Consider the following 20142-nt stretch of genomic DNA (forward strand, 5'->3'; position numbering starts at 1 on the left):
ATATACTACCAGACAAATTTCAGAAAAAAGGAAAATTATATGATCCTGTTGAAGTCTCAAGTATGTCACTAGATTTCAACATATTTGCCTAATGAAAAACTATTTATTGTGCTAAAACAACTCTGTAACTCAAACGTGAAATATGGTAATTAATTTTTCATGTAGCATTTACTTTTTAGCATCAGAACCGCTTATTATTTTCCTGCCACATACCAAACCATAACATATATTTAGTTTGATGCTTCATTTACTTTAAAGAGACTGTATATTTTTGTGATGGTTTGTAGCTGGATGAGTATATTTCATCCATCTTGTAATAAAAGCAAAGTAATTTGTTCCATGAATTTTGCAGCGAAGGCAAAACAATCCCCTAAAAGAATTATTTTTCAATATATATATATTTTTTAGAATTTCTCCCAGTATTACAAATCGTTGATACCCTCTGATATTTACTGCATTTCTCTCTCCCCATCCAACTCCCAAACCCAGCCCTCCCGTCTTAACTCATTTTACATGGTAATATCACTAATGAAAACTGGGATGGGCTCACTCCACAGTTCTGCTCTGGTCACACCAAGACAGATTATCCAGCAGCTTGGGTTAAGGCTGAGTGGTTTTCCAGTGGTGAGACTCAACAATTAACTGAAAACAAAGACTGAGAGGCTTTGAAGAGATTATCTCCATCTAGCCATAGGGACTGTTCAATATGCAGGAAGAAAAGAAAATGCAGAAAGATCCTGAGCTTTGCAAGAAATGACTCCCTAGGAGTAGAGGAAATGGAAGAAGGGGATAGGGATTTTGTGTAGCCTCTTAATCTGATTCTACATTTTCTCCCCCTTGCCCCACATGGCCACTTTAATTAGCCTTACTTTGTAGGCAGCAAAATCTCCCATCACCTCACCCTGGCTCCAGGAAATCTTTTTGGTGTTATGGGAGCAGGGATACTGAATGACTCTGACTGAGCTCCCAACTCACCCTTTCTGGGAGAAAGGAGGGGCAGTGGGTCAATTCAACATTAAGTGCCTACTATGTGCAGAGCATTATGCCAAGTGCTAGAGATGCCCTGCAGTTGTACCTCTATGGTCCCATTTTATTCTAAATCTAGAATTCCATGATTCTAGTTTGAAATGTTGACATTTCAAAGGAAAAATGACATTTAAAGGAAAAAAAGAAAGGACTTCGGAAAAGGCTGAATAGAGGGGGTGAATGGGTTAAAATAAATAGTGTTTATCACCTGGGATACTAGGAGAATAATAGCACTATGAAAGAACTTGGGGAATCTTTTGACTTTAATTGTTGTATTTTATTCCCACTGCCAATCCAATTTGAGGCCTTTACCCTCAAGTTATTTAGATACCTAAAAATTTCCCTAAAAAAAGAAAACAGAAGGATCAGTTAAGGATAAAGTAATCAAATTGAAGGGTGGGGGGACCCCATCTCCCTCTTCTATGTTAGTATCACTACAGAGACATTCCAGTGTTAATAGAAACAACAGCAAATATCCTTCCAGATGGTCGGTGTGGGTCACAACCACCTCACCTCCAGTCAGAAATTTGGTTGAGAATGAAGAGACACAGTCTAGACAATTCAGCACCATCTTCTTCCACTCCAAGACCCATCCTGATCTAAGACTTTGCTGTACTTTATAAGGGCCTGGCACCGTGTCATATCCACCTACTGTTTTAAACTGTTCTTAGGAAAAAAAATCTGCACCACACAATCTGATATTCAGTTTATTTGGTTTATTCTCTAATTATTTCATGTATGTTCATTATGTCTTCACAACTATATTATCAGTTGTGAAGACTCTAATGGAAATTTTTTTTTATGTTCCACAAGACCTGGTGCAGTACTTGGGCACACAGGAGGTTCTGAATAAATAAATAGCTGTTGGTTGTGTTGATTAAAAGGAAATATATCATCATAATATGATGCTTCAAATTCCATTTTGGGAAGAAATTCCATTTTGAAGAATTCCGTTTTCCATTCCATTTGAATAAATTCTATTTTTGAAGACAGATAAAGACCTTTAAGATTTCATATAACTATATTTAAATTTAGGGGTTATATTCAATATTCCTAAAAGTTTTAACAGACTTAAAATGCTGAATGCAAAGTATTTTTTTAAATTCTTGTTACACAGGCCACATTTAATATTTTTCGCCAGAATCCTTTGGGAAATTGTTCACGCGACATGATTTTCCTTATTTTTACTGTTTTCTTAACCCAAGAAGCCAAAGTTGTCTGCATTATAAGCTTGTGTGACATACTGTTTGTAAGACTGAGTTTCTTGAAAGAAGAAGCAAAAATCATATTAGACTCATTTAGTGTTTTGAGCCAAAGGTGATTAATACGTCTCTTTGGCTTTTAAGGGGCCAAGAAAAAAAAAAAGCTGCTCTCTGAAGATAGTATTTTGGTATTTCCTGGTTGACTCCAGTTTTCGTTTTTTAATTCTCTTTCAGTCTTTGACTAAGAAAATATTCAAAACCAAAAATATTGGAATTTACAATATGAAAGCATACAAGGATTTGAGGCTATATTGAAACTGTCCGAAGTAATGCCTAGTCATTTGAAAAAAAAAATCTTGGCTCCCAGAGCTATGAAAGGAAGCTGCTTTGGGCTAATCCAAAGTCTACTACTTTGCTTAACAGTCTCCAGGCATAAGAAATTAGAGGTCACTTTGAGTTTCACAAATGACCTAGGGCTTCTAATATGTGGTTGTGAGTTCTATTTAATTTCGTTTATAGAAATGTTTCTTTTGCCAAAACCTTAAGGGAAAATTCAAGATGTGTTGCTGGTTAGATGTTGGCAATAATTTTCATCTAGTTTCATACGTTGCTATTTACTGTGCAGCGATTGAGTCGGTCATTCAGGAATCATCTGGGAATGTGCTTTAAGAATTTGCCTTAGGACATTCCCTGAAAGGAAGCCAGATCCCATTAGACAGGACATCCTGTGATTCCCTCAGTTTATGGTGACCAAGGGCACAGGTTTTTTTTTTTTTAAAGGTGATTGCTTCCTTTCCAGTCAGTAAGGATGTCCAGAAATGCTGAGGATTGTTTGACTTTTAGGCAACATCATTATATCAAAACAACTAAACCAAGAAATCACCTGAGAATTCATGAATTGGAAGAAAGCCCAAGTCTTTTTGCTTTTCCTTCAGTAAGATACAGATGACTTGGCGACTGTCAGCACTTAAGTGACTACCAGTCCAGTGGACTTGAAATTCTACTCAGTTTTCTGAAAATCAATCAGTCATCAAGCATTTACCAAATACCTGCTACCTGTCCATGCCAAGCTCTGTGCCCAGGTGCGGGGGTGGGGTTCAAAGACAAAAAGAAAGAAAACTGACTTTGCTTACGAGAAGCGTGTGTGTGTGTTTACGTACTTAAATACAAAACTGATACAAGACGGTTGAATGCAAGAGAGGGAGGGAGGTCACTGGTGTCAGATCAGTTTGACAGCTGAGCGCAGAATTCCTGGGAAGACCTTCCAGCAGGGCTATTAAAGTAGTTGAGGTGTGAAGAGCCGAGGGCCTACACCAGGGTGATGATTCTATGAGCCCAGAGATGCTGTGAAGGTAGAAACTATGAGATGCATTAACAGATGGGATATGTGGGGTGAGTGCTAGTGAAGAGCCAAGGACAACACCTGTTTAGGTGAAAGCAACTGGAACATAGAGCAAAGCAAGTTGAGATCACATTGTATAACAGTATGTCTTGTAAAGGTAAATAGTGCAGCTGGTCTATACATTGTCACTCTCTCAATATGTTCTTTAAGAAGCTATGTAAGTTTCATCTCAAATTAACCTAATTATCTTCTGCCTTGAAATTGGCCATTTTGACACCATAGTAGAATGTAGGCTAGCAAGAGCCAAACCACAACTTCGGGCTATTTTAAGCTGAAAGCTTGCACAGATAAATGGGACAATTACTGTCGTACCTGTTTCTATCTACAGAGCTATTGGAAATTTAAGAAGACATGGATGGAAGTTACCTGTCTTGGAGTCAAACCCGCTGGAATATTTTCTCTTCATTAGCAGTTTACACTTTCCTCATCTTGTTAATAGGCCCAATTTTTACTGGTACATCATTTTCTATTTCCATCCCAAAATGTTCTCAGAGAGTTTAAAAATGAATTTTACTGTTATGTAAATATTGCCCTTTGGATAGGCACAAGTCCTCTAGGGTAATACTCCCAAAGGGTTATTGTTGTTGGGTTTGGTTTTTTTTTTAATTTCAGAAATAGATTTTGCTAAATATGTAGCTAAGATACTAATCAGAGACTCTGAAGTAAGTCTTTATTAGGGCTGAAAAGAGTCACAAACAAGGAATGATATTCAGGGTCTTTGTCCGTTTTTACCAAGCGACCACAAATAGCAATTTGAAAGACCCAAGGAATAAAATATGTAGTCACTGGAAATGTTAAATCCAGTAATTCCTAAAATATCAGCATGGTTTATATGTTGCAGCTGGCAGATTAGTGAGCCAGGAATCTTTCCCAGCTCCAAGTCCAGAGGCTAGCCACTGAAGGCTTTTTGTTTCAGGTGTCTCCTTCAAAGAGGTTCAGGTTAGGTGTCCACTTTCACTGTAATGGGAATAGAAGGTGATACTTAGCAAAATTAAGGAAAGAAAATAATTTTGGTCAGAGTCACCTTTGTGGTCTTTAATACCCCACTATTTCTGTATCCTCTTGCCACCCTCAATACCGTGCTCGGTTCTGTTCCTGTTTCCTCCAATAGTTTGTACTCACAGGACTAACCTTACTCATAGGCAAAACAAACATTTACCTGTTTAATGTGCTTTAGGATCCTAGCAAGTTTCTGCCTTGCTCACCTTCTTCTCTGCCTCCTCCCTACCCCACCCCACCCCAAATTTCCCATTTCCTTTCTGAAATTCTCCCAAAGGAGCTTCATTCCTTTAACTTTACGTTTTGGCTGCCATGAAAAGCAAATTCCTCTGGGAGGGGTCAACTTGAAGTTGCTTTCGGTCTTTTGCTTTTTTCAAAGCAAGAATTCTTTCTTTCTTGAAAGCGGCTTTTATAGAATGATCTTGGGCACCTGGTTTGGAAAGCAAACTGTTATGGAGACAATAAGGTACAGAACTGAGAGGCTAAAGCCCCAGACCACAAATCAGTCTGCGGTCTAGGGCCTATGCTGGTGTCAAAGTCAACCTGCTGCCTCTCACCCTCCACTTACCCTGAATACTATCTTATGTAGCAGATTACAGACAGCACCTTGTACAGGCGTTAGCTTCTTGGTTGTGGCCTCTTGCTACCCGTTTGCCCAAAATTGACTCAGGTTTATGATGGATAACAAGATGGGCATCTAAAGACTTGGAATCTAATGGGAGTATTGGGATGTTGATAGGAAGGGCCAGGGAGGAAGGCAGCAGAAAGCAGGGAGTTGAGGATCAAAGGACATGCTGAAAGGTGAGCTGGAGTTGAGTAGGTATCCTGAGGATAATGGCTTATCAGTAAGGCAGGCAGAATGAGTGGTTTGGCAGTATTCTCTACAACAGTGAGAATCTATTCCCTAAAGTATGTTAAGTCAGTCACTTGTTTCAACCACATGGAAATTTAGGACAATACAAATAGATTTTTTACTTCTTACAAATATAATGTAATTTAGTTACAATATTTGATTTAATTATAATACTCTTAACCTTGAAAAAAAATTCATCTCTTGAAGGGGATAAGAGCATGATAGAAGGGAGGACAGATTAGGGGAGGGAGTAGTCAGAAGCAAACACTTTTGAGGTGGTTTTTTTGAGGGTCAAAGGAGAAAATAGAATAAATGGGGGGCAGGATAAGATGGAGAGGAAATATAGTTAGTCTTTCACAACATGACTGTTATGGAAGTGTTTTGAATAACTACCCATGTATAACTTATATTGAATTGCTTTCCTTCTCAATAAGGGTGGGTAGGGAGGGAAGAAGGGAGAGAATTTGGAACTCAAAGTTTTAAAAACAAATGTTAAAAATGGTTTTTACATGCAACTGGGAAATAAGATATACAGGCAATAGGGTATAGATATCTATCTTGCCCTACAAGAAAGTAAGGGGTAAAGGGATAAGAGGGTGGGGAGTGGTGATAGAAAGGAGGGCTGACTTGGGGAAGAGGTAATCAGAATGCATTCCATCTTGGGGTGGGGAGGAGGGGAGAGATGGGGAGAAAATTTGGAACTCAAAATGTTGTGGAAATGAATGTTGAAATATAAAAATAAATTAATTAATTAAAAAAATTCATCCGTCGTGTACTCAAGCCACATTGAGGATGGGGCATAGTGAGGAAAGGAGGAAGGAAAAGAAAGGATTTTTTAAGTGCTATGAACTAGACATTGTGCTCAGTGCTTTGCAAATGTTATCTCATTTGCTTTTCACAACAACCATGGGACGTAGGTGCTATTATCTTTATTTTACAGTCGAAGAAACTGAGGCAGACAGGTTAAGTGACTTGCCCAAGGTCACATAGCTGGTGTCTGATGCCAAATTTGAACTCATGTCTTCTGATACTGTGCCACACAGTTCACAAGGAAGAATTCCTATAGAATTTAAATATCCTTCTGATCCTTGGACATTCTCTCTCCAGTCATTCTGAAGGCCTCACATCAGCTTATGCAATCTTGCGGTGTTTTGAGTTTCATTCTGTCATCAGTTAATCAGAATGTCTGTTCTATCTCTGACCTTCTCCTCTCTCTATTTTCTCTGCTTTGGTAATCTCATCCACTCGCCAGGCTTCAATTATTACATCTCTGTAAGTCACTGCCAGATCTGTCTCTCCACCCCCCAACTTCTCCCTAGAATGACAGTCCTATATTTCCAAGTCTCTTCTAGATATCTCCATGAATATCTGAAACTTAATGTATCTAAAGTGGAAATTATCTTCTTTCTAATTCACCCTTCCCTAAAACTTGTCATTTTCTCTGGTTTCTGCCATTTTCCCAGTCACTCGGGCTTGAAAAACTATGGCTTCATCTTTTCATTTTTGATTCTTTCCACTCATATGTTGCCAAGGTCTTTCCGTCTACTTCTGCAGTCATTCTCATATGTGTACCTTCCTTCCTTTCCCAATGTAACTGCTCTATAAAATAAAGCCTCATCTTGCTTTGTCCAGGAATAGGCTCCTAGCTGGTCTTCCTGTCTCCAGGGGCTCCCTTTCCCAATTCATTCTTCATATTATTGCTGGTGTAATGTTTCTTATGTGTGGGTCTATTCATGTCACCCCCTTATTCCAGTATCTTTTGGGCAGAGGTGCCAATCACGGGCCAGCTGGCCTCCTGAAAACCAGAATAAGATGTAATTGGAAAATATCTAACAAAATAAATAAAAATGCAATAAAACATAAATAATGTTATTATGTGGTTTTCTTAGCTGGTATTCTTCCCACAAGGGTCTTTTATGTATAGTTTATTGGCCCCTGTTTCTATTTGAGTTTGATATCACTGCTTTAGAGTCTTTCCATTTCATGCCATTTACTACCACTATTGCCCCAGACAAGTGAATTCCCCTTTCTGGATCTCACTTTCCTCTTCTATAATAAAGGGGTGGGGGCAGTGGTGATCTTGAAGGTCCCATTCAGCTCCTTTGGTCATGTGATTCTGTGAGCCCAGGACTGTTAGGAAACTTGAGACTTGAGTTACCACTCTGGGTGTTTCCTAGTTGGGTTGCCTCGGGCAAGCCATTCAATCCCTCTAAACTTCAGTTTCCTCATCTCTAAAATAGGGACAGTGATAATACTTCCATTGCCTTTTTCAGGGGCTTATTGTAAGGATTGAATTTTGCACTTTATTAAGTACTATAGAAATGTAAGTTAATGTTATTTCCTTCCCTCTGCCCCTGGATTGTTAACTTCATGATGTCAGGGAATCAGTACATAGTACGTAAAAAATACTTAATTTCTCAGTACATAAGAGATACTTAATAAATTCTTGCTAAGTTGTTGAATGGTAATGAATGCTACTCCATAACCCACTGGATTGGATTATCATGTAATCTCTTCTTGAAAATCATGAAGAAACCTATATACTTAGTTTAAACCAAATTCACTCATTTAATAGAATGTAGAATCTTCATAGGATAAAGAGAGCTTAGTATCTTGTTAAGAAAATGTCATTTGGAAGTTGGCACTGGCATAAGGGAAGCATGCCTGATGAGTGAAGAAGAAAGATGATGTCTCGCCATCTCGTGATGAGATTTTGTCAGAGTGATGGCAATTAACAAACAGGATGAGGAGGTCTGGGCTCGGTAGGCCTGGTGACTTTTTGCCTGAAGAAATGAGTAGAATTTTATTGTTGTTTCTACCAGCAAGAACCACAAAGTAAAATAAATGTTCTGAGGTTGTAAGGGAGTATAAGTAATGCCATCACAAGCAGCAGTGAGAGTTGTGAATAAATTCTGAGATGTCTATGGAAGAGAGAAGATGAAACTTTTTACAAGTGAGTTGCTGATATAAAGGAAAAACACCTGTGAACTGGCAATCAGAGACTGGGTTCTATTTCTGCTTATTTTTTTTTATTAATTAGACAAGTTTCCTCATCTGTAAAATAAAAGGGCCTCTACCAAGACCACATCAGCTGTTGTATTTAATGATTTTTGAAAGTTTATATAATCACAGTTTGCTAATAGTGTAGCAAAGATATATAAATCATATTAGTTTGTTTTCCATTAATTTGTAAATTGCTTATTTTTTAAAAAATCATTTCCTCTATGTTGTTTAAATAAAATTAAATGTTTTTTTAAAAATTATTTGCATCATTTGTTGTGTCATTATACTTTTCCGTTATCTCTTCATGAAGTAAATTTAACTACTGAACTGGAGTTTAGCCTAAGCAGGTATCACCATTCACCTGGTAGTCACTACCAAAAGAGGCTCGATGTCTAGGTCTAGAAGAGGAAATTTACCTTAGTTTTGTATTCCCTAACCTAATTCAGTGACAGAAACATCAAAAAAGTCTTTAAAAGTAAATATCTTTTATTTAGACTAGTTAAAGTATGTCTCTAACCAGAAAGTAGAGAAATAGTGAGATGACTCAATTTATTCATTTAAATCTATGCATATGACAGTTTCTCTCCAATCTAAAGGGAAGCCCTGATATATGATTTTAAATGAAACTCAATAAAGTTACTGTAGTATGTCTCCAGGGAGATGTTGTGTTATTGTCAAGGCTTGTCTCTAAAGGGCTATATTTTTCTTTTCCATTCCCCACCCAAATAAATTATTACTTCTGTCTTTTATATGCCTCTTTTTTTTTCCTGCCTTTGCTCAATTTCCAGGTCATGAATAATGAGAAAGTGATGAGTAGAGAATTGTCTCCTGAGGTATTCACCATTTGAATCATCATATATTTTAAAATTTCTACTCCCTCCCTCCCCCACGTATACACACCATGAACTGAATCTAGGAATATCCTGTTCATCAGCAAATAGAAAATTTTGTTCCAAGGGAGAAATGTAAGTGCTACTCACTGCTAATAACCAGATCATTGGAGACATACATGGGAAGGAAGAAGGGAACAAGCATTTATTAAGTACTTAGGATGTGCCAGGCACTGTGCTAATTAATCAATTTGAAAGTATTATCTCATTTGATCCTTGCAACAACAGCCTTCTCCTATGAAGACAAGTCTAGAAGAAGCCATTTGGGCAGGAGAATTTTGAATGTTGTAAATCTCAAGTGAAAAAGGATGGGTTTAAATGAAACATGTTTTGCTACAGCGGGTGGGGAACCTGCAGCCTCAAGGCCATATGTGGCCCTCCAGGTCCTCAAGTGTGGCCATTTTACTGAATCCAAACTTCACAGAACAAATCCCTCTAACAGTCTGCATTCAAGGACCTAGAAGGCCCCATGTAGCCTCGAGCCCTCAGGTTCCCCACTCCTGTGAGGAACCCTCACCATTCCCACTTAATTTACCATGTATGTTCTAACTTGAAAATATACCTAAAGATCACAAGGATTTGACCTGTGGTTCTCAACTTTTGGTATATATGCTTAAACATTAAACATCCTTTTCTTAAGCTCCAGTTCCATCTCCTCTTCTGCCTTGCTGGTAGGTGCTATTTTTATCCCTACCATAGCCTCCGCTCCCTCCACCCCTCAGTTCTTTCCCAGGCCATCACCCCTGCACTGGGAGCACTTTCTTCCCTTCCCCATCTTTGTGAAACCAGTTCAACTCTCCCCTGCCCTCTTCTCTCACGTCTCTGGCCTCCTTATTCTGTGACTTATCTTGCCTTGCCAATGCTCAGCCTTGGATCACGCCCACCCTCTGCTGCCTTTCCTCCTGCCCTCCTGTGTTGCTGAATGAAACCAACTGGATCCACTACCACTACAGATTTTTTTAAACATAATTTTACCTGGGTCCTCATTGCAGCAAGACAGTCCTTTTACACCTCCCTAATCAATTCTCCATCCCGCTCACCATAGTAGCTTTTTCAGACCTTTTAACCCCTCCCATGGCTCCCTCTTCTCAGGCTGAGAACTTGACCTCATATTTCCCTGAAAAAATTGAGACCATTCAGTGACTTGCATGTAAACATTGTGATTCTGAATCTGGTCCACTTTCCATCACAAAGTTATTGTTCTTTGGAGATGAAGATGCTGCTGCTAATCGACCAGCATGAGATCATATGATTGGGGTTGTTTTTCCGGTAGTTGTAATGAATTGTGCTGAGCCATCCGCAGATTTGCCTTGTAGCCAACAACCTATAGTTTATGAGATAAAAAAGAAGTATGTACTTCCTTTCCAAGCAAGTCAGAGATGAATTTATCAAATGTTTTTTTTTTCTTAAACACAAAAAACAACAAAAGAAAAGCCAGATTTAATGCTGTAACTTTGGCCCAATCTAAGCCCCCCAGCAAATAATTTATCATACATATATAATCATTCAAACTTAGAAGAAACTTCTGTAATATCCTGCACGAATTGTGAACAATTGTCACTTGACTAGAGTCAAGAATGATTTCTGGCCCTGTCTGGATTTACCAGTGGTAAGGCAGTACAATGTATCATTTGAGTGTTGCAAACCAATACTTGCTCTCTGCCTTTTATATAACTGGGAGAGTAGAGACAAAAAGCATAGTTGTGAATAGGCTTGCTAAGTGTGACCCTTACTTAGCACTTTATTACAACTCTAATGAACTTGTAATATTCTTTTGTACCATAGTTACTTGTGTTTGCATCTTATGCATCTACTAGCCTGTAAATTCCATGAAGAAGTAGATGTCTTATCTAGACTTCATAGACTACACCTAGCATAAGCTCTCTTTTTCTTTTTTAAATTGAGCTTTTGGACAGAAGGAGGCAGAATGGACTCAAGAGGCATCTGAGTAGAAGTAATTGTTGAAACCATCTAAGTGAATGATATTTCTAGGTAGTAAGTGGAACAGCAAGTGGCAGATCCATATTTGAACCAGATTTTTTTTTGACTCCAAGCATCCTGGGGGGACCAAGAAGTTAAATAACTTGCTGATAGCCATACAGCTATGTAAGAAGCAGAACCTGACTGACTTACTCCAATGCCATCCTTCCATCTACCATGTCACAATTGCCCCTAAGTGTGTTAACAAAATGTCACAAAATAAGAATTCAGCACTTTCTTTTTCTATCTTTGCAAGGGTGTCACAGGGGAGAATTGCATGCATCCCAGATGCTAGACGGTTCACAGTGTAAAGGCATGGTTAAGGATTCAAAAATAAGGATATATGCTATGAAATGTGTTGTCAGCTTTCCTCCCGCATTCAGCATTCCTAGCCTTCTCATCACAAGTTCTTTTTCTCAACAGGAAAGAATTCTTTGAAATTCCTCAATAAATAAAAATAATAAGTATCTTGAATGTTATATGTCTTTTCTTCCACAGAGCCCCTTGTGAAGTAGGAATAATATGTACCTTACATTTTAAAGTCAAAGAGATTTTAAAAATAGAATTGCACAGTGATCCCCTGAGGAAAAGTCAGAACTAGAACCAGTGCCTCCTAATATATTATTAGTCATATATCCATGTTTGGCTTCTTGTATGATTTATTTGATAGCACATGTTTCCTCCTTTCCAAAAATATTCTTCAAAAACTAAAAACAGTATTTTGTTTTGAATTATAGGACATTTGTCAAAATTAAAATCTTAGTGTTTTCTACACTATATTATGTAGTAATAATTGCCCAAAATTAATTTCATGGTAATTTTTCTTACAGATAATTTTAGATAAATATGTATAAGATCTAAATTTTTAAAAGCCACATTGTATAGCAGTAACCTTAATCTCAAGACAATTTGGGTTAACATTCCATATTGAACTGATTTAAGTTTATTAAGCTTCCACCTGAAAGAATCATTTCAGAAATGTGAAAGGAAAAAATTGTATTGTTTTTTGGAAATGAAGATGCTGCTACTAATCCACCATCATGAGATCATATGATTGGGGTTGTTTTTCTAGTAGTTGTAATGAATTGTGCTGAGCTATCCAGAAATTTGTCTTGTAGCCAACAAACTATAGTTTATGAGATGATTGGGCAAGTATGGAAATACAATTTGTAGGTATGAAATAAAAGAAAACTAATTGTTCCATACAGTGACCAAACTAAAATTTACATCCTGACCATGCAGTTGTAAAATATTTCAATTTAAAAAAAAACACCACATGCAGAATCTTAGTTCTTTGTCTTGGATTCTTATTAAATGATAACAATAAAATCAAATGAGTTCACCTAGATGGATGTTGTCATTAACCAAAGAAGGGCATTTTAGTAAGTTTTCTTGTTTTAATTCATTATTAACTTTGACCCCATAGTTTTATCACACATAACAAAATACACATGTAAGTCTTCCTCACTATGTGATGGATATCTGTGTTTGGAATTTTATATTATTTATTTGCTGGAATGTATTTTTATTCCTTCCGAAAAAAATCTTCAAATCTTAAAAACCATATTTCCATTCTGAGTTACATAACATTTATCAAAGGGAAAATTGAGTGCCTGAAGAGCTAAAAGCTGGTATGAAAATAAATTATTAACCAGACCCAGCCATCCAAGAATCAAAAATAATCCAAAGGGAAAAAATCAGTAGTTATCTCAAAAAATTTTAATGTTCTCTTGATGTATCAAGACATGCTTTTAAAATAGCTTTGAAAGTTTTTCTCTTAAATGCCTTGTAAATCTTGTTTCTAGTACTATTTTTTTCAAACAATGGCATAAAATTACAATATAGTTCCCAGGACAGTCAAAAAGGCAAAACTGGAGGAAGAGGGTAAAGGTGAGAGTAATCACCATATTACATCCCTCAGCAGTAAACCTAGAGAATAAATCATGTGGAACTGAAAAGTGAGAAAATGTTACCTCAAGTGTGAAAATATGTGTGTGAGTGCCAGGTTTTAGTGACCTTATTGAGAGATGGAGACATATATTCCCAAGACTCTTAGTGCTCTGTCTTAGAAAACTGCAGGGTAAGCAAACAATCACTAATTAACATCGTCCCCATGTTTTATTGACCCATTTTCTTTTTCTACCAACTGTACTCCCATTAATCCTTTTTTAAATCTCGGCTGAATGAAAAACGAATAAGGAATTACTAATGAACAGCAATTTCATGCAATATTTAATGTAAACTTTTATTCAGCTATATTTTTTTTGCTTCAACTAGGGCTAGGTGGCTGGGGCTTTGCAAGGGCACAAAAATTTAGAAGATGCTGGCAACACTTTTAACCAAGCCAGTGGTTGGGCATAGTGCCTAATTAGCTAGATTGATTAGTTAAAACAGGAAGCTATGATATGGCACTGTTCCTTCCCTCAGGAGCCCCAACACAGGTTAGTTTTGTCCACAAGCCTAGGACTTCCTTGCTCTATCCCTCAGTATTGACCTTCTGAGAATCTCCAGTGCCCAAAGGTCTCAGTGCTCCACCCCCGTCCCAATGGAGTGGTGTCCCACCATCCAAGATTTCCTCTCCCATTCCTAACTCAATTCATCTTAAAAAGTTGATTTGAGGGTACTGCTTGCCAGAGCACATTTTGTGATACTTGCCCCAAGCACATGATCTAGTTAAATCTTTGTTCACTTCAAATCCCCCGTACTAATAAGAAATCTTTATTGAAGTTTACAAGAGGGATTGCAGATACAAAACATGTTGTATAACAACTATTTATTTGGTGCTCATACTTCCTTACAATCTATTACTGAGTGCCTGTGGGACTTAATTAACTTCCATTTTTCATTGTTGATTACTACAGACTTGTTTTCCTCCTCAGGTAATTTGGGATTAACTTTATAACCATTTAAAACATGGGTCTGGTTTATTTTATAGACTTTCATTTTTTGGTTGATGATCAAAGGAAGAACAAATACATGAATGAATGAGTAATAATAATCATAAAAGAAGTTAAGTATCTGAGCCCAGATTTGAACTCAAGAAGATGAGGCTTTCTGATTCCCGGCCCAGTACCCTATCCACTGTGCCGTCTAGCTGCCAATTAGGGCTTTTCCAGGATTCCAGCATCTATAGGGGTGGTGCCATTCCTGGCCCTCCTGCTTGCTGTCCCTGTACCTCATGGACCTCTACTTGCAGGAACAGAGCAACCAGGTTTGCTATCTCTATGTTTTCAGGCTACTCTTACCATCAATTCCCATATCCATGGGTATAAAGATCAAATGATAGGATAAATACATGGGAAAGCAAATTTATGAGTTGTAAAGTCCTGCAAAAGAAGGTTATTACTAGAAATTCAAGACATTATTATTAATGCTGTTGTAGATTTGATAATGTGAAAATTCCACTAATTAGATCAATTAATCTGATGTGAACATTTAGAAATAGAAGATCACTGTACTTCGTGGGCCTTTAAAGTCCCATGCAAATGTTTTATTTATTGTGTTATTGTTATTATTATAATTTATTATTATTACTCAAGACTTAAAAGGCCATTCTGATGCTATAACAAACTAGATGAGAGGCAATGAACCTGGCCTTTAAAAATGCATGAAAGGACAATATCATTTGGAGGTTGAGTATTCAGTATGGTAACACCATTAAAAATGTGTTTTATAAGATTTTGTAGGCAGTATGTCTGGGCAGTTATTCTTTCTATAATGATACTTCAATTCCAGAACAGATTTACTTAGTGAATTCTCAAGGGTTTATATCTGTAGTTTGGGAATTTGTTATCTCTTAATTTAAGAAGTTTATCAAGCTTCTGGTATAAAATTCTGGCCATTTGATAATGTCTTTCTAGGTATTCAGTATGTGCTACAACCTATAGTAATATGTTGCATAGTTTCTACCATTCGTGTGCAAAATCTTCATTGATCAGTAAGTTTGAGATCCTTAAGGAATGACTTAGTCTTATTTCTGGTAGCAGTTACTTGAGCTTGTATCAACTATGATAAATTCCTCAATTTTTATGAAAAAATCCTCTTGACTCGGATCTTCTTGATGCTTCTTTGTTGACATATTTGACATATTATTGCTAGAATTCATATAGGTATTTCTCTCATGGAGGGTGGGAGGGGCCTTTGATTCCTTTTGTGGACCTTATCTTTTTCATAGGCTTCATGGTTATTATCAGTTATCTTGTTATATTCATCTTTTTAGATGGAGTTCAGATAGAAGTGGTCTGAGAGCAACCAAGTTGCTGTCCTGCAACATTATACTTGCTGTGGTGTAGGTGAATAAAATATTGATTTTTGTAATTGAATATAATTTTTGGAATGTAAACTCATTTTCTTTAGGCTCACCAAAAGCATCTTTGGGAGCACTCCAAAAGAATACTTGACAACAGGGATGATTTATGGCTCAATCCTTTCCCACATAATGTCAATGTCTTCCCTAAGGCAACTCTATTTTGAAAGCTTTTCATTCCATATAGTTTGAAGATTGTTAGTATAAGATATGTTGACAGCTGTTAAAAAAACAGCTTAAATCTTAAATTTTTGTGTCATTTATATCTGGGCAGTTATAAGCAACAGTTGTCTGAAAGGCTGCCTCAATTCTAGAATTCTATCATTATTATTATTAATTTTAAAGGAAATATATCTTTTTTTTCCAGTTGGGGAATGGCGGTCAATGTGTATTCTACCTCGATAACCCAAGAGACTATGAGCAGACATGACATCATTGCATGGGTGAATGACATAGTGTCTTTAAACTACACAAAAGTGGAACAGCTTTGTTCAGGTAAGAAATTGTCCCTAAACGACTATTTAAATATTTATTAGGTAAAAGTTTGATCAATTACATGGACCCTATATCATACCTTTGGTGTAAAAAAAGCAAAACATGAGAGTAGGCACAATAACTAATAAAAAGGGGAAATAGAAAAACTAGGCTAGAACTGAAGAATGTTATGAAAAAAGTGGTATTTACAAGAAAATTGTATTAAGAGAATGAAATTATCCATGTGTATACATTACAGAAGACAAAAAGCTATGTGTAAAAGGAAATGTCACTGATAAAGCAGAAGCAGGTTACAGGAAGTTGGATGACATCCTAAATGAAATTGGGCCATTTTTAAAAACTAGATATAACTTTATTAAAGAAATAAAGGTCATTCCCTGGGAAAGCAGAATGTATTTTCTTCCATGAATTCATATTTCACTGAAATCTTTCTGCCTCTGAATTCGAGAATGAAAGTCTTAAATGGAAAAGAGAAATATATCTTTGAAATAAGTACATTAATAAAAATGAAATGGAACCTAGCTAGTTTGAAGCTTTAACTGAAGAAAGTGTTGAAGGTTGTCTTTTTATTGTCTTTTTCTCCAGTTTAAAGGAATTTGTTTCAAGGAGTGATGTTAAAAAGAACTGGAAAAAACTATAATTGTAACACATGTATAATTATATTCTCCCCTTCCTGTGGACCCTTGAACTCCACACCTACTAATTTGTCTTCCTTTCTAGGTTTAACAGCAACAGAACTATATGGAGTGTAGCCAGACCCACTTAGGGCTGCCTTTTCTCTTCTGGTACTACCACCCTCCCTCGGTCCCTATTCTGATCAATGTGTTTCAAAGAGGGGAAATAGGTTGCCTAGGTGTTGTTGCGCTTTCCTCTTAGACATCTAGGTATTGGATAGGAAGTTACAAGGTAACTACTGAGAGATAATCAGCTGGGTTGCCCTTCAATAAAAGCTTTAAAATAAAAAAAATAGCCCTGACTTAGGTATAAATCTGTGCCTGGTACCTCTCTGACAAAGATAGTATCACTTTGTTAATTTACAGTTTGTCTCAGAAAGCTACCTGCAGAAATAGCCCCATCATCTCTTAGTCACTCTCGGATCTCTATCTAATCCAAAGCTATACCAATGATGTGTTTGAACTGCCTTCTTGGAATTTCATTTCCATCTTTTCCCCTGGAAAGTCAAGGCTGAAGTCACCGAGTCAGAAGGCAAGGTCAGATTTTGGTATACCTTACCTCAGGGGACACATTATATATACACATACATACATACATGCATACATACAAACACATGTTTTTCTTCCTGGCTCCTAAGCTCCTTATGGTCAGTGACTGTGTAGTTTTTGTGTTTGTATACCCAGTGCCTAATAGAAGCACAGCACAATGTCAGGCATATAGGTGCTTAATAAATGCTAGTTCGCTGACTCAGTAGGTGCTTAACAAATGCTTCGGGTTTTTTTTTTTTTTGATTGATTGGTGATAAGAGATTTCTAATGTCATACCATGCTAATAGTGTTGATGCTTTTGTTTGGAGAGAGAGGGTGTGAGGGAAGAGAGAGTGATTTTGTGTTTATTCCCTGGCTATAAGATCTAGAGCCAGAAAGGATCTTGGAGCTCATTAGTTCAACTCACTTACTTTACAGAGGAAGAGAGTAAGGTCCAGAGAGGGTAAGCCACTTGCCCAAGGTGATGCTAGTAAAAAAACAGATGTAGGATTCAAACCCAGCTCTTCCAACTTCAAGGCTAGTGTTCTTTCCACTACCACTATATTGCCACTCTTCTCCTTTCTCCTCCATCTCCCAAGTTCACCCTAACCTTACTTCAGGCAACCTAGCCCCTTCCTCCTCCCTAACCCTCTGACTTCACAAAGCCCTTTGTTTTGTAACTCTATGATACATTTAAGCTAAAACTGTAAATGGCTAGTCACTATATCTGTGTCATGGCCCCCTATCAGAATGTAAGATCCAAGAAAATGGTGAGCTTTGCAGACTGAATTTTTATCTGTCCTTCTGCCCTGCACACCATTGGACACCCTCTTAGGAAATGATTATTCAATCAGATTTGAACTATTTCAGTTTCTCATAAATAATGTTCCTTTTCACATCCAGCGCTCTGTCTATTGCATCATGGTCTGTTCAAATACTTAAAGACTGAATTTAACATTTATTTTTATTTGGATACTGTAAATTGTTTTCTTCATTTTGCCACAAAATTAAATGTTATCCTTGTTTCTAAATGCTTATGTTTGAATCCTAGAAGTCTCCTTTTTATGGCTTTTTTTCACATTTCCTCTCTTGCCAAGAGACCTCCCCAGCTAATATTAAAATTAACATTAGCTTCTCTTTTAGCCCATAAAGAGCTAAAATACAGCATCTCATTTGTTCAGCTTCCATTTTCTTTCACACTTACAGCTTTTATGTAATACCACATTTCTTTCCCTCAAATGTAGGCGCACACACACACAAAAAAGCTTCTTAATGGAAGGGTTGGGTTGGGAAGATATGACACTTGGAAATAGATAATAGTAACTTGCAAAACAATGAAATTGACTCAGTATTTTCACCTAATGTTAAGTGCAAGGGTGTAAACTTACGAGTTTTTTTTTCCTTTGAACATTAAATCTGGGACATGAAATCATTTGCATATTAAGTTTGCTTTCCTTTCTTATCACAAACAAGCCTGAAAGTGAAAACAAGAAAGCAGCAAACCTAAAGCCGAGGTTGTGAGGCATTAAGAGAGATGCTATCTGCAAAGTGCATATTAAATACAATAAATTAGCCAAGTACATCTTGCCCAATCTGATGATGATTTTGAAAGTGATGATTTTGAACACTTTTATGTTTTCCTTGGATTGTAACCACATGTAATTTCATATTGGTTCAGCTTGAAGAACATTTCAGTATTCTGGTTAAATAGCTGTACAAAATATTTGGAATCTGTCAATTCATATCATTAAAATTCCTTGATAAAATTTTATTCAACATAATTTAACAAACATTTCCTAAGCGCCTACTCTGTGAAAAGGTATTGTGCTAGGCACTGGGGATATAAAAACAAGCACAGTCTGGTTCTTGAGGATGATCTAGATTGCAAACAGGTGTCTGGGTGTGGGGAGAAGGCATGCACACAAATAATTATGCTACAAGAAAGCATTTTATAGTAATAAACATTTGCCCTCTTTCCCAGCAAAATGCTATAAGAAATTTAAAGAGGGGGAGTTTTCTTTTCACTGGAGAATTTGAGGGAGAAGGAAGCATTGTGAATGCTTTATGAAGGAGGTGGCACTTGAGTTAAACCTTGAAAAAAATAAGTAATAGATGGGAGATAGGATTGTCACTCTATCTATTGATTCCTCATGTTGCCCTCCAGAGGAGCCCACTTCTGATATATACTTGCTGTGGGACTCTAGTCAGGTTACTTAGCCTCTTATGGCTTTAGGCAACTCTCTAAGACTATTAAGTGTATTGCAGAGAAGGTGCTAACATGCCTTGGTAGATGGAGTTTTATCATCTGGGAGTTCCCTTATACCAGTAGAATCAAAGGTTCAGTCCCTGTTCTCCTAAAAAGGAGATACTTCATTTCCTAATGTTAGTTTATTTGCATTTTTCCTCTCTATATTAATTTCTTTAATCTCCCTAGGATCTGATGAATATTGAAGTTGCTGGATTTATGTTTTGTTTTGTTTTCTTTGGAGGGGAAGGCAAGGCAGTCAGGGTTAAGTGACTTGCTCACGATCACATAGCTAGTGTCAAGTGTCTGAGGTTAAATTTGAACTCAGGTCCTCCTGACTCGAGGGCTGGTATTCTATTCACTGTACCACCTAGCTTCCCCTAGTTACTGGATTTATTAACAATGAATTCAATACTTAAACAGATATATATATTTACAATATTTTAGCTGTGAGATTGATCACAGACACAGTTGCTCTCACTGTTAACAGCAGATAACTTCTCTGCTTGTGAAAATAGCCCCACACCGCTTAATTTACT

The 20142-nt window shown here is 37.1% G+C and overlaps 1 protein-coding gene across 2 annotated transcripts in view; it reads left to right on the forward strand.

Annotated features, from left to right (window-relative positions):
• The window catches only part of MAPRE2 (microtubule associated protein RP/EB family member 2), a 198502-nt gene that overhangs the window by 106551 nt on the left and 71809 nt on the right, over positions 1 to 20142 (forward strand). For both annotated transcript variants that reach the window (XM_036756997.1, XM_036756990.1), the window contains one exon: positions 16029 to 16156. In XM_036756997.1, the coding sequence (XP_036612892.1) occupies positions 16036 to 16156 (121 nt within the window). In that variant the 5' untranslated portion in view covers positions 16029 to 16035. The remainder of the gene's footprint in view (positions 1 to 16028; positions 16157 to 20142) is intronic.

The sequence above is a fragment of the Trichosurus vulpecula genome, chromosome 1, assembly GCF_011100635.1.
Source record: "Trichosurus vulpecula isolate mTriVul1 chromosome 1, mTriVul1.pri, whole genome shotgun sequence".
Taxonomy (NCBI): domain Eukaryota; kingdom Metazoa; phylum Chordata; class Mammalia; order Diprotodontia; family Phalangeridae; genus Trichosurus; species Trichosurus vulpecula.